General features: G+C 52.2%; 1 protein-coding gene across 9 annotated transcripts in view; it reads left to right on the forward strand.

Moving 5' to 3' along the window:
* Nucleotides 1–14,633, forward strand: part of DAB2IP (DAB2 interacting protein) — a 156,911-nt gene that overhangs the window by 124,621 nt on the left and 17,657 nt on the right. For all 9 annotated transcript variants that reach the window (XM_036393687.2, XM_036393691.1, XM_036393693.2 and 6 more), the window contains 3 exons: nt 1,771–2,325; nt 9,878–10,022; nt 12,163–12,307. In XM_036393687.2, coding sequence (XP_036249580.1) covers nt 1,771–2,325; nt 9,878–10,022; nt 12,163–12,307 — 845 coding nt within the window. The remainder of the gene's footprint in view (nt 1–1,770; nt 2,326–9,877; nt 10,023–12,162; nt 12,308–14,633) is intronic.

Raw genomic sequence — 14,633 nt, forward strand, 5'->3', positions numbered from 1 at the left:
GGAGTTCACGTGTCAGCTCCGGACACAGCTCCTGCTTTAGTCATGGGGGAGCTCAGATGTCCATTTCCAGAGGTGACAGTGGAATGCAGCTTTCCCTTCTCCAGCCAGTCGAGGTGCAAAGTCTTCCCCTGGGATTTACAGGAACAAATCCTTCTCTTCACCAGAGCACAGGGACACCCAATATGCATTTTTATGGCCCACTAAGACTAAGTACATCCTAAAATAAAATGTACAGCTGTTTCTTCCCTGCTGTGCTGGAGTTGGCTGCAAATATTGGTCAGGATTAATGCAGGATTCCACAGCTGATGAGTTCAACCAAGTCTTCTTCTGCTGGTCAGAGAAGACAGAAATGATGGGATCCTGTGAACTCCTGGCTGTGCACACTAATTCAGTCCAGGCCTGCTGGGTTCTGAAGGGGCCCTCAGTCTCAGGGTTTGTTGTTCCCAGCACAGTGCCAAATGTCAGAATAAAAGATTTCCTGTAATATCAGAGTGTGAGCAGTGGAGGGGAGAAGTGGCCTTCTGCCTCTGGCAGCATGTTGCTCCAGTGAAGTTCAGTTGCTCCAGTACTTTCCCAGGGCTTTTCCTGGTGATCTGACCTGAGAGGGCTCTGTAAGGTTTGTGTGGTCACACTTAGCATGAGAGAACTCTGGGAATGCAAGCTGGGCTGGGCTGTCACTATGGCTTCAAGGTGCAGTGTTGAGTGGAAATCCATTTGGAAGTGTTTCCATCATCTCAAAACCTGCAGTAACTGATGGCTGACTTTCCATCTTTGTTTGAGTTCACAGACAATACACTCTCAGTGTCCAGCTTGAATTTCTGTCAGGAATTCAGTGTTCTTGTGCAGTTCCTGTGTGTACTTCCTGAACCTACAGTACCCCATTGTGGACTTGCAGCAGAAATGTTCCTGCCCAGACTCCTGGGCTGAGCAGAGAAAGCCGTGGCTGCTGTTTCAGTGAGGGGTTTCCAAACAAAACAGGGTTTGCAGAATCCCAGCAGTGGTGCAGCTGCCAGTGCTTTATCTGTGGAGTCACTCCTGCAGCAAATACCCCTGGATGTTCTTCCAGGATGAGGTCAGCATCACGAGGGAGCTCTGAAAGATCCACGGTATTCTTGGCTCTGGTATTGTTTAAAAGATATCCAAGGCAGATTTCTGTCTCCGAATTGTCTTGATTCTCCCATGGGATGCCCTCTCCCATGATTCCTCTCAGTGTTTAACTTGGGTGCTCTGGACTTCTGCCCTAAAATATGGTGAGGTTTTACAAGCAGGTTTTTCCCTGCCTTTGGTGGATGAGGTGATCCCTGGGTGTGCATTCAGGTCCCCTTGTGTTGCTGTGTTACAGGAAATATCATGAACTCAGTGCTGCTGTAAGGCAGCTCTGCTGAAAGGAGAGGAGGCTGTGAAATACCTGTAACAGCTTCTGCTTTGCACAAACCATTCAGGACCAGTGAGGTTCTTTCAGATTCTTCAGAGGCCCTCTTGGCAGGGAATGGGAAATGGTACATTTATGATTTGGAGGGGTTTTATCTTCCTTGTTCCTTATATTAATTGGCACCAACAGACATGGAGAGCACGATGATATTTTGGAAAATTAACATAAGTAGTGTTATTATGCAAATTCTTGAGAGCCAGTATTTCCTTAAAATAAAGTGTAATTAAGCCTCCGCTCATTTAGCACATCCGAAATAATTAATTCATATCTCCAGTTTTGTTGTTCTTGGCTTTGTGAGGTTTTTTATTGACCTTTTTTTTTCCACCTCTTTTTTACAGGACAACAGCAGAAGGGTAGAGAATATGTTAAAGTTATGGATTATCGAAGCCAAGGACCTGCCAGCTAAGAAAAAGTACTTGTGTGAATTATGCCTGGATGACGTTCTTTATGCACGAACTACGTGTAAATTGAAAACTGATAATGTCTTTTGGGGGGAGCACTTTGAATTTAATAACCTCCCATCGCTCAAAAACATTACTGTGCACTTATACAAAGAGACTGACAAGAAGAAGAAGAAGGACAAGACCAACTTCATTGGGCAGGTGAACATCCCGGTGAGCTCGGTGACGGGCCGGCAGTTCGTGGAGAAATGGTACCCAGTGGTGAGCCCCAACCCTGGCAAGGGCAAGTCCCCAGGGCCCATGATCCGCATCAAATCCCGCTACCAGAGCATGAGCATCCTCCCCATGGAGATGTACAAGGAGTTTGCTGAGTACATCACCAACAACTACATGGTGCTGTGCTCGGTGCTGGAGCCCTCGCTGAGCGTCAAGAACAAGGAGGAGATGGCGTCAGCGCTGGTGCACATCCTGCAGAGCACGGGCAAGGCCAAGGTAGGACCCCTGCCACCTGTGGTGTCCCCTCTGCCACCTGTGGTGTCCCCTCTGGCACTGTCAGAGCAGACTCTGGGGTTGGGTTGGGAAAACTCATCAGCTGGGCTTCGGGCCATCATTAATGTGCTCTGTTTTCCTTTTGATTGCAAACCAGTTGGTAGCACACACAGCACAAGTTGCTTAATTAGCAGAGAGGTTGGTGGGACCACGAGACACCAACTGAGCCACTTTGCTTCACTCTTCTCCTTCTGGAGGCTCAGGGGCCAGGCTCTTTCTGTATAAACAGGCACAGTTGTGAAAGTAAGCAAGAAGGCAATTTTCCAGGATGGAATGTAAGCAGTGCTGGCCTGAGCTGTGCAGCCTGTGTGTGCTGGGTGTTCTGGTGCTCCCTCTGTGCTGAGCACTCTGCACAGTGCAGCTGAACGGAGGGAGCAGCCTCTCCAGAATTCCAGACCAAAGTGCCTGCAGGCATGCTCGTCTCTGAACCAGCTCTTGGTCTTCAGGGTCCACCCTATTGCTTTTGGAAGGGGGTCCAGGGGTGCTCCCATGGCAGTGCTCATTGGAGGTTCATGCCACCAACTTGCACATGGTTGGAAGTTCAGCCTTTGTGGATCACTTTGAGCTTCCTTCATGGTTGGGAATGCACTGCCAGGTCTGGGGGAGAAGCAGGCCAGGAGGAGGCAGAGAGTGGGAGTTACTCCTGGTTGTGATCCATGAGGGAGCAGGCAGGGTGGGCAGAGCTGGGATGCCCAGCACACAGGGCAGGGAGTGACCCCACTGCAGAGCATCCTCCATCCCTGTGGCCTGGCTCAGACACAGCGGGCAGTGCCCATGTCAGGGCTGCAGGAGTTAAAGCATCGCTGGTTTTGTGTCACCATCTCCCTGCACTCTGCAGGGGAGAGCTGGGGAAGGGCAAGATGTCCAGAGCTTTCTCAGTGCAGAGGAGACGTGGTGAGCTCCTCACCTGAGGGGCAGTCACAAGGCTCTGCTTCCTTGGCAGCTGCTGCTGCTGCCGGGCCCGTGGCTGGGCTCGTGGATTAGGGTGAGTTGCCATCTGTCAGACAGAGAAGTGCCTTGGCTTCCTCATCTGGTTCAAGGCAGGCAAAGCTCGCTGAGAGGATTGGGAGCTGGGGGCCTGCAGCAGCAGCAGAGAAAATAGCCCTGCTAAAGCCTCCTGATCCCAGGAGTGCAGGGAGGGACCTGTGGGGAGTAAGGCTGTGGCTCCACAGGAGCTGTGCTTGGTGTCTCTGCCCACTCCTTGTCCAGGGCTCCAGAGCTGTCAGCCCATGGTTCCTGGGCACAGCCCTGCCTCGTGCTGGCACCAGGAGCTCTGCTTCCCCTCACTGTGGCTCCTGCAGCTCTAATGCCAGAGCTTTGTGGGAATAACATGGCCATGCAAGACCCTGTCCACAGTTTACATGGTTCTGGTGCAAAAGGCTTCAAGTGTCATCCCAGTCTTAATCACCATGGATCATGTGTGGGCATGGCTGAGAGTGGTTGTCACTGCTCCAACCTTTTTCCTCTGCCTCTCGGTACTGGAGAGGCTCCAGAGGGAGCAAGTGTGTTTCCAGACATGTGTCTGCATCAGTGCTTGAGATCCCAGAGGCTTTATACAGGGGACACAGCAAACAGTAAACAGACTTGATGACTTTTCCCCTAAAATGGAGCTTCTGCTCTCGCTGCCTGTCATCTGCCATCAGCATTAGCGCGGGGTTTGGGGAGCTGTCAGAGCAACAGGAGTTATTGGAGCATGGGAACCAGGTGCTGCATCCTGGGCTGGACAAGTAGGGAGAGGGAAGAGCAGCAGAAAGGTAGAAAAATAATGAATGAGAGAAGAAAGCCCTGCCTGGGGGATGTGAGTGCACCCCAGTACCCCTCAGGAGAGCTCCCCTGGCTGCCCCAGCACCCTGACCCCTGAGTGAGGGACAGCAGGGCAGGGACCCCCCCTTCTCCAGGCCTCGGTCCCCTGGTGACTCTCAGAAGCTTGCCCGGGCTAGAGGTGGGTTCCTCATCCTTGTGCATCACCAGGAGCCTTCCCAGTGAGCCCTGCAAAATCCCCCCTGCCCTGCGGCCGTGGCCATCGGCAGCCACTGATTGATTTCTCTGATAAAGGGGTTTTGTGGCTCTTGGCTGCTGTAGCTGGGCTAAAGCAGCAATTACGGCCGGACTGTGACACAAGTGTCCAGTAGATTATCTTGGAAGACTCGTTAGCAGCTAATTGCTGTTGGGCTGTTTCGGGCCGTGTTTTCCTGCAGCGATTTGCTGTAAATACGGGGTAATCCCTTAATGAGGCCGGGATGGGGCCGTGTCTGCCCGGAGCTGGGGCAGGAGAGGGGGGGTGATGGTGCCACGTGCCAGACACAGCCAGGTCCCAGTGTCCCTGGAGAGGCACGGCCACCCCTACCCACGGCCACCGAGGGACACCCTGCCAGCCAGGTGTGGTTACCTGGAGCTGCTGAACCCAGAGTCCCTCCTGCCGGGGGGACAGGAACACCTGGGGCTGCAGGTGGAAGAGGGACAAGGGCTGGAGCTGAATTTTTTTTTTCCCTAAATCTCTGCTTCTTCCTGGGCTGTAGCTGTATCACAATAGGTTAAAAAGTGGAGCATGAAAGGAGAGTCCCCTCTGGAGTCAAAGTCCGTGCTTCCCTTGATCTCTGTGTGGGAAAGGGCAGAACTTCATCCCTGCAGCGCTGGGTTGGTGTGCACGGGGCACACCTGGAAAGCCCTGAGCAGCTGCCAGGGCAGTGGGTGGAGGGGAGGGGAAGAGGTTTTGATAAGGTTCTGAGTGCAGCCACTCAGGGGGGAGGGAGCTGCCCCAGCCCGCTGGAAAATCTGACAGACATTATCAGCTCTTGGCACACACAAGATGTCCCTTGTCTCTTATGGCAAGAAAGGCTGAAAGAGGGATATGAAAGAGGGATATTTGGTGGTTGAAGCAGAGATGTGGCCTCTCAGCTCAGTCACTTGTTACCTGTTTTCACCTTGCTGGTGAGAGCACTGATGCAGTGTTTGTTCCCTGTAAGGATGTTGAGATGCCCAGTGGTATTCATGTATTTTGCAACCCACAGACAAAAGACACAAAGTCATAAAGCAGTTCTGCTGCCAGGGTTGGAGTTACCAGGAGTGCTCAGTTCTGCCTTACAGGGCTTGGTGTGGCCCCTGTGATGTGGTTGTGGGTAGGTGGCTGCATCCTTCCCAAAGGACTTTTGATGCTTCCGGAATATTTCCATGCTTAGATTTGTTTCAGGGCTGTCTTAGAGCTCTCAGAGCTCAGTTCATGACCATAAATATACAAAAAACTTCTCCTGTCCAGAGCACTGGTAGATCAAACCCAGCATTAGACAAAGCTCTAACTAACCAGCTGCTCACTGGAAATAAATATTTATGGTGCTGGGAATGGAGTGAGGAATAAACATGTGTCCCTGTTTGTTTGTGCTGCGAGGATGGGCCTCAGCTGAGCAGATGTAGCTGCTCCCCCCGTGTGGATCTGCTGGAACCCCACGTTCCAGTGGCAGAGCCAGGGCCGGGTCAGGGCTCAGGCAGGGACAGGAGAGGTCACTCAGTGTGTTGGTGTTGTATCCCTCAGGTTTGCTCATTTCCCTGAGCAAGGGGATGGACACAGATCGCTGGGAGTTAACCCTCACATTGCCATTCACCTTTGCCCAAGGAGAATTAGAAAAGGCCCAAAGTGCCATGGGATGAGCTCCAGGGTTCGAAGGAGGGAACGTTGCTCTGTTTCCTGGCAGAGAAGTGTCTGGAGCAGATCCTCAGAGGAGCTGTGTGATGGAAGAGTCGAGGACTTGGGGCTGGGCTCCTCAGTTTCACCCCATCTGTCCAGGACCCAGCTGCTGCCCCTCTGCCGCTCTCCTGTCCCTCCTCCTCAGCCTCCTGGGCCGCCGTTCCCTCCCCCGTGGGTGTGTCCCAGTGCTCCTGCACCTGAAACCTACAGCCCTACCGGCCACTGGTGGTTTTCACCTTTGCGTAAGGGCCCAGCTGGACTCTGAGCTAGTCTTTGAAATAAGCAATAATCTTATTACCTTTATCAATTCAATCCTCTTAAGGTTAAGTCAATCCTATTAATCAGGCTTGTGATTTGGAGAACCTTATTATTTCCAAGTCAATCTGCCCATCAGTCGGTTCCAATAGCAGGAGTGATCAGCTCCAGCCCAGGGGCTGTGTGACCACCCCGGGCAGTGCAGGGCCATGGGGCTCCTCAGCTCTGGGCACCCCCCGTGCTCCAGCTCTGGACGCATCCCAGAGAGGCTGGGCTGGCCAAGTGCAGAATCCTTCCTGGGTTTGGAGAGGACACGTCCTACAAGACTTGTGTTCCTTGTTGGCTCCCTTGGCAGTGCTCCTGCTCCCACCACAGCCCTGCCAGGGAGTAGCTGCCTTGGAATAGCACAGGGTGCTTTATGTGCAAAGTGGAGACCAGTGCAGCCTTGTGCTGTCATGCTCTGAAGTTATTTATTTATGAATTGCTCTTCTTTATCAGCATATGTGCAGCGACTGGGGTCGCACAGGTTCAGATCTGTCCAGTCTGAAGCAAAAAGCCTTAAAATAAGCATGGGAACAAGCCTGAAGAACACTGCCACAGCCCTTAATTTTGACTGTAGACCTCTTCCTTCCCCTCTCGACTCTGATGTAATGAAATAAAGCATCTTATTTTCTTCCATTGCCAGGGGCCCTAACTGAAAACAACCCCCTGCTGATCTCTGCTGCTCAGAAACAGGGAGTTTTATTGGCTTTAGTTATTGCATTTTATTCAGGACCTTGTATGTGGGTGAGTGAGGCCCCTGGAGGGATTCCACAAGTATTTGCATTCCATTTGTGTCTTCTGAGTGCTGGCTGCTGGAGTACTTAGGGCAGAGATAGCAGAAGTGTGATCCAGAGCCGATGTGGCTTTTCCATGGAGGGGGGAAGTGAAGGTCTGGCCAGTGGCAGGGCCAGGGACACCAGGATGTCCTGGGAAGTGACCCTTGCCAGGGCTCCTGGAGCTGCCCAGGGCAGTCCCTGCAGAGGAACTCACCCAGGGATGCTGCCTGGGGCAGTTTTGACCCCTGGCACATCCCAGGGCAGCTCCTGCAGCCCGGCTGGATGGCTCTGCAGCCCAGACCTGCAGGGACAGGGAGGATCCTGACCCCTGGGATGCTGCTGGGTGTCCTGGCTCCCCCCTCCTTCCCTGCTCAGTTGCAAGGCCACATTCTGCAGTGTTACTGCTCAGCTTTGGCTGCTGTGCCATCATGGAATTCTCTGGGACTTTAGCAGCTTTCCTTTCCACTTTGGAGACAAGGGGTCCTTTTCCCAGCTGCTGAGCTGCAGATGCTCCATAGGGAATAAAAACAGCAGCAGAGATTTCCAGGGGATTTTTTCTGGCTTTGTGTTGAGTCCTGCCATGGAATCTTGCCTTGTTTTATATTCTAGTGAATTCTGTAGATCAGCCCAAGTCACCCAAATTCACATTAACTCTGGCTCCCACTTGGCCCTGGGTTTGCAGGACTCAGCAGCCAGTGCTCAGCTGACAAGAGGAGGAAAAGCAAACACTTGGCTAAGAGACGCTGTAAAACTCAGTGTTCCTGAGATAATTAGTATGTTGGGAAAGTGACAGGAAAGAGAATCAAGCAAAGCCAAGGTCAGCGGCTGCTAATTAAGAATCAGCACCTTGTGTCAGCCTGAGCGGTGGCTTGGAATTGAAACGTACCCTGGGAGAGCCCCGGGAAGATAAAGGTGATAGAGTTACCCAGATAGCAGCTAACGGGATTTGAGCAGGGTTTAAAGTTTCATTCCAACTTGGCTGATAAAAAGGGCAAAATGAGAGAAAATAGCAGAGGGAGGCACGTGCTTTGCTTCCAGGAGGGATTTTTGCCTCTGCAGCTGCCGGAGCGCTGCAGACGTAGCAGGATTTGAGGAAGGGCATCTTCTGGCTAAAGAAATAATGGAAGTGGGGTTTTTTTTTTAGCCCAAAGCTCCTCCTCTGGCTTTTTTGGAGGGTCTTGGGGAAGGTCAAGGCAGTGTGTTGGTCCCAGGCACAGTGTTGTGGAAGGTGGGAGCAGTGGGTCCCTGGGTACTGCAGGGATGTTCCTCCCCTCCTCGTCTGCTCTTACACAGGGTTTACCTGCCTGCCCCAGGGTTTGCCTTTGCCTGGGACAGGAGCACAGTGATGGAGGGTCTGTGGATTAAATTATTTGGGCCTCCTGGGTTCAGGGAAAGCTGTTTGTTGAACCTTGATTAAACTTTCAATGCAGAGATGTCCGTGTGAAAAATGAAACGGAGCAAGTTGCATCTGGTGCAGAGCTCCCATCCAGCCACTGGCAGGGAGTAGGATCTGATGTCCCCTGTCCCCAGTGTGGGTTGGAACAGGCTGGACATGGCAGCTCTGCTGTGCCTGGGGACATCAAGAACAGGACCTGGGACACTGTGTGGCAGCCTGGGGTGCTCCTGCTGCCCCTGCCAGGAACGGGCTGTGACCCACAGGGGAAGCGAAGAATTTCTTAGGGAAGGTTATTACTGAGCAGGTGATGTTGTTTTAATGGAAAGGAGTTGAAGAAGGTGCCCTTGGTTGTGGAAGTGAATGAATGTGTGTGATCATTTCTCTGTCTCCTACATGGGAGGCAGTCAGATGTTTAACATGGGTGATCTGCACAGTAGCAGTGGCCTCTGCCCATTGTCACTCAGGTGAGTGGGGACACCTCAGCACCTGGTGCATCGAGAAGGAGCAGGGGCTGGGCAGAGCTGCTGTGTCCATGAGCAGTGCAGAGAACAGGTGTCAGCATTAGCATGTGCCTGGCATTCCTCCTGCATCAGGCCTGGCTGCAGCACACTCAGATCAGTGCATGCCCAGGAGCTCCTGACCCCCCGCTCAGTAAATGCTGTGGCTGAAGCAGATCTGGAGCTCACTCTAAAATGCTGATTTTCCTCTGGAATTTGCAGTTGAGGCCAGACTGATGCAGGGGCAGTTGTCAGGGGCTGCTCCTGCTCACCCCTTCCATTGCTCTGCAGCACGGGGGATTATCACCTCCCATGGATTTGGTTGTGTGCACACCAGACCAAGAACGTGCCCAAAATGGGCACTATCAATGCTGTTTATCTCCATGAATAGGGAGGAAATGGGAAATTTGAGTATCTCAGTGCATATCTAAGGCTTGTGTCTCAGCCATTAACTGGGCACAACTCATGACATTGGAGCATGGCCCTGGTTTGCAGCCAGTGCATTTGGACACCAAACACAGCCATGTTTAAGAGGGAGAAGAGGTTTTGCCCACAGAATGTGAGGCTGACACGAGAGCAGCCAAAGAGCAGCACTGATGGAGAGGCAGCTGCGGGTCTGGGATGAGTCATTGTTGGGGTGCAAGAGTTGAGGCTCTCCAGAGGTTTATTTCTCCTCATCTCTGAGGAAGTTTGGGCAGGTGGTGAGGCAGTGTTCACACAGGACCACCTGCAGCACCTCCAGTCCCTCGGGTGGCTCACAAAGGTGGGACCTGTCAGGGCTGGGCAGCTGCAGCTCTGTGGAACCAATGTCAGTGCATGGTCACCCACCATGGGCTTTGCTTTCCAGGATTTCTTGACTGACCTGATGATGTCTGAAGTTGATCGCTGTGGTGAGAATGAGCATCTCATTTTCAGGGAGAACACACTGGCCACCAAAGCAATCGAAGAATACCTGAAGCTGGTGGGGCAGAAATACTTACAAGATGCCTTAGGTACGTACAGAGCGTTGGCAGGTCTCGCCCAGAGAAGTTCTCCAGGCTGCAGGGTGGGAATGTCAGCTGAGCCCTGATGGCATCAGAGCCCTCAGCATTTTCCTGCTGGAGCGTTTCCCTGGCAGCAGGTCCGAGCCTGGACACGGCCGTGGCCGCAGTGGGCAGCTCCCTGTGCCAGGTGAAGGTGACTGCAGAGCTGGCACCTTCATCTGCTTTCAGAGCAGATCAGCAGTGGATGTTGGGAGGCATTCTGCTGCCTGCCAGGCTCCTGTCTCAGGCCTGGCTGTCAGGGGCTGATTGGATCTCCCCCCTTGCAGCCCCAGCAGAGACGTGCCCGGCTCCTGCAGCGCTCCCGAGTCAGATGAGATCTCCCCGGCCGCAGTGATGCGCTGCCTCCCGGAGCATCCAGCACTGGGAACCCTCCTGGTGGTTCTTTCTCCATGTGCTGCCTCTGTTTATGGCTCCAAAAATACTTCTCTTGATGCAAATGAAAATAATTAGAAGCTTCTGCTTCTGGGCAGGTCAGGAAGGAATTGCTGCATGCAGGGAACACAGCACGAGGATGGGGAGAGGCTGCCTTGGAAGCTCTGTGATCTCCCATTGGATCCACATCCCAGGGCTGGATGAGCAGAGTCTCTATTGAGGTGTTAATTTTTCAGCATGTTAGGTTCCTGCTAGTGGATTTGTATAATTTTAGCAAGGAGCAGAGAAGCATAAATACTTTATTAAGAGAATAATAATAATAATAATAATGAAAACCTTGAGGAAAGGGAAATAATTGAGCAAATTCAGGCAGAGAGCCCACAAGAATAGCAAAAGAAATACTACTTAGATTTCTGTCTTGTAATGCTTTCTGGTTGAAGGCAAGTCTGTAAGTAGATTACTCATAAAAATTCTCAAAAGCCAGGAGATTAATGATATCAGAGAATTTTGAAATATTCCCTTTTGGGGGCTCAGTGCTGCCAGGCCAGTTCCATCTCGTGCAGGAGGAGCCTGGGGTTCCTGCTCACTGTGGGGTGCAGGTTCTGAGTGACCTTTTCCCAGGGAGATGAGTCACCTGCATGTCACAAGGTGCCCCAGGGCAGCATGGCACTGTCCTTGGAACCATGGAGCAGGTGATGGGACCAGGGAAGAACAGCAGGCATCACCTGCAGGCGAGCAGAGCAGCTCCAGAGCTCCCTGGCAGAGCTGAAAATACTCTGGAGAGGCTCTCCAGTATGTAATTAAAATTTGTTTTGGCAATAGGGAAGGAATGCAGATTGGAGAGGGGAAAAAACAGAATGGGAAAATCCAAGACAGTTGGGAATTAGGAGCAAACCAACTGGAATGAGAAGAAAACCAAAGCAAACCATTCTCCCAGAACGTCACCCAAGCTAAATGCTGCCTCCTCATCCCTGTCACCCTGTCCCCAATCTCCCCAGTCACTGCTGGGATGAAGGACTGAGCCCCCAACCCTGAGTGCAGGGGCTGTGCCCAGGTACCCTGTGGTGAAAGGTGGCACAAGAGCAGAAGCTGGTGGAGCAGCTCAGTGTGAGCCTCTGCAAGGGTGAGGAGGAGCAGTCAGGCAGCAAAGAGGAGCACAGGAAGACTCAAGGAAATATTTTAATTTCATTTTATGTGGTGTTCAGCTCAAAATAAGCCAAGTAATTTGTTTCTTTCCTTTAATTACCTATTTTTCCTGTGAATCACAGTGGTTTGTCAGCACCAGGGCACAGGCTGCAGTAGCAGGCCCTGCTACCAATAATTACAGGGCCTGCCAGCATCCTTCCTCCTGGATTAGCCCAAGGGAGCATCTCTGGAGCTGGTGCAAGGGGGCCAGGCAGGTGCTGGGCAGCACAGCCCTGATGCAATACCCCAGGGCCACAGGGACAGCTCTGCCAGCTGGGAACAGGGATGGGATGTGCTGGTGTGCTGTGCTGGGCATGAGCTCCCAAGGAACTGCCCGGCACTCCTGGGTCCTTTGGGAGACATGGAGAGCCAGAGAGCTGCCCCAGGGGCACCACGTGCTCTTGTATCCCTCTCATCTTCCCCCAGGGTGACGGGGAGCCAGGGGCTGCTCGGGCACTGGCGCTTAGGAATGGAGCTGCTTGAAGGCTGCACTTCTCATGTCTCCAAACCCATCACCAACTCTGTTTTACAGGGGAGTTCATCAAGGCGTTGTATGAATCAGATGAAAATTGTGAGGTGGATCCCAGCAAATGCTCATCTTCAGACCTCCCCGAACATCAGGGCAACCTGAAGATGTGCTGTGAGCTGGCCTTCTGCAAGATCATCAACTCCTACTGGTGGGTACCCCAGGGGTGGCACTCCCTCCTCTGGAGTGCTGTGTCTGCAGGAGCTGGGACCTGTCTGTGGCTCTGGCAGAGCTGTGGAGGGGGAGCTGCCAGAGTTTGGAGTATCTGCTCTGGGGATGTGGCACCCTCCCAGATTCTCTGCCACCCTTGTCTTCAGAGGTGCCAGTGTCACTGGGGCACAGGGACAGGGCAGTGGAGGCGAGGAACACCAAGTGAGATTGATTCAGAGGTAATGATGCCAAATGAGTATGAAATTCTGAAATAAAAGGCAGAGATGCATGTCCTGGATCTTCCACCCATCGAACAATCAGTCTGGATGGGACTGACAGAGCTACACCTCCAGGAGCATCCAGCAAAGCTCAGAAATCCTGCAGCAGGCGGGGGCTGTGGCACCTGTGAGGAGCTGCCCCAGCACAGGCAGCTTTTGTTTGGGCAGATGTTCTCTGGTTGCAGAGTGCTGGAGCTGCGAGGAGGATGCTGTTCTCCCTGCTTGGCTCAGCATCCCACATTCCTCTGGGTTAACCCCTGTCTCTCCCAGCCCTGGGCGGCTGCTGGGTGATGGGAGCCCTTTGCCTCCTTGGCCCAAGGCCTGGTATGCAGCTGGAGGCATTTCCCAGTTGTTTGTTCTCAGGGTGAAGGTTCTTGCAACCGGTTGGGACAGGCCCGAATATCCCACATGGGCTGGTGTGAGGCACTGGATCCTGCTGGAGGAGGTGGTTGTTTGGCACAGCTGTGCTGGGAGCCAAGAGTCCCTGAGTGTGTGACAGCTGCTGCCTGCAGAGGTGACCTCAAAGGGCAAAAAGATGGACTTGGGACTCTCTTTACTTGGAGAAATAGAAATATTTTCTTTCTGCTTTTTGCTAGCATACCCAGAGTTTTTGGTCCTTATCATGAGAGAAGGAGTCTCACTGCTGGATTTCCAGCCTTTCTGCTTAAAATCTGGGCTTAGTTTTTATTAATGTATTTAGTAGCAGCACTGTTGTTGCAAAGCATCAACAAGGGATAATATTGGAGGAAGGAGGTCTTTGATAACAAGGATTTCTTGTTTTCTCTCCTCTCCTAGCCATTGTGTTGAGGTCAGAAAACTTATTATAAATAATCTCCCAAGATATTGAGTGTACTCTCCTGGAAGCCAGGAAGGGAACTGATCCTGCTCAGGGGGAGAGCAAGGAGCAAGAGGCTTGCTCAGGCTGCCATTATGTACCACAGGTACACAATGGGCAGGTTCTTTACAGGTATCCCATTCCTTATCCTTGGCCAGTTAATAACTCTGACTGAGGAATGGCGTTTACCTGCTCTCCAAGGAGGGATTCACCACTTCTAGTCAGCAGTGGATCATAATGGTTTGCATTAATGTCTTCCTAAAAATATCCAAAGCAGCACTCAAAGGTCACTCTAAAAATAGGCTTGTAAAGTGACCCAGGGAAAGTCAGGAATGCACGGGAAGTTTGTTCCTCCCATCCTGCCTTTCCAAGGAAGGCTGGAGCAGCTGAGCTGCTGCTCTGAGTGGTTCCCCCTGAGTCCTTTGAGCTCAGCAGTTCTTGGGGATTAATTGGGCTGATGAGTGTTGGGATTGGCCAAGGTATCCCAAGAGCCAACGATCCCGCTTTAAATAGAGCACTGGAGTGTGTGTGCTCATCTGTGCAGAGAGTCAGGCAGAGGAAAGAGGTTCACAATAACCGAAAATTGTTATAATTATGACATAATTTGGACATCTGGAAAGTTTCAGTGTAAGCAGAATTTCAGCATGTGGAAGCTCGTTACTGGGAAGTTGGGTAATGAATTACGGGCCCGTTTGTCACATAAAGCCAACGATCCGGATTCCATCCGCTGTGACACAATTAAACTTCCAGGGCTCCAGCCTGTGACGGGAACGTGCGGGTGCTGCATTTCAAGGGTTGCTCTCCAGTCACTGCACAACCTGTCCTGATCATTCAAGCCTCAAATTGCTTAAAGGATTCTCCTGTTTCTGGGCAAATACCATGAAGTGAAAGGGTTTTGTCCAATTGTGTGGATCAAGCCAAAGATAGAGGAGAATTTATCCAGCCAAAGACATTGGCTAATGTTATTTGTAGAGCTCGGGGTAAAAAAGCTCATGGGGGTGGAAGTGTGAAGGCAGCACAGAGCAGAAGCTGAACAGGATGGCAGCATTTTCCAGGCACATCCATGGAGTGCCATCGCTGTGTCAGAAGGTCAGATGGCCTGGAATGGAGCACAGCCCCCCTCAGTTGCTGTGGTACCCCCACTGTCAGGGAACAGCTCTGGGTGTGACACAAGGACGGTGGTTCCTGGCCAGGGCACTGGGATCTGTGTGCCA

This window comes from Molothrus ater, chromosome 20, assembly GCF_012460135.2.
Source record: "Molothrus ater isolate BHLD 08-10-18 breed brown headed cowbird chromosome 20, BPBGC_Mater_1.1, whole genome shotgun sequence".
NCBI lineage: Eukaryota > Metazoa > Chordata > Aves > Passeriformes > Icteridae > Molothrus > Molothrus ater.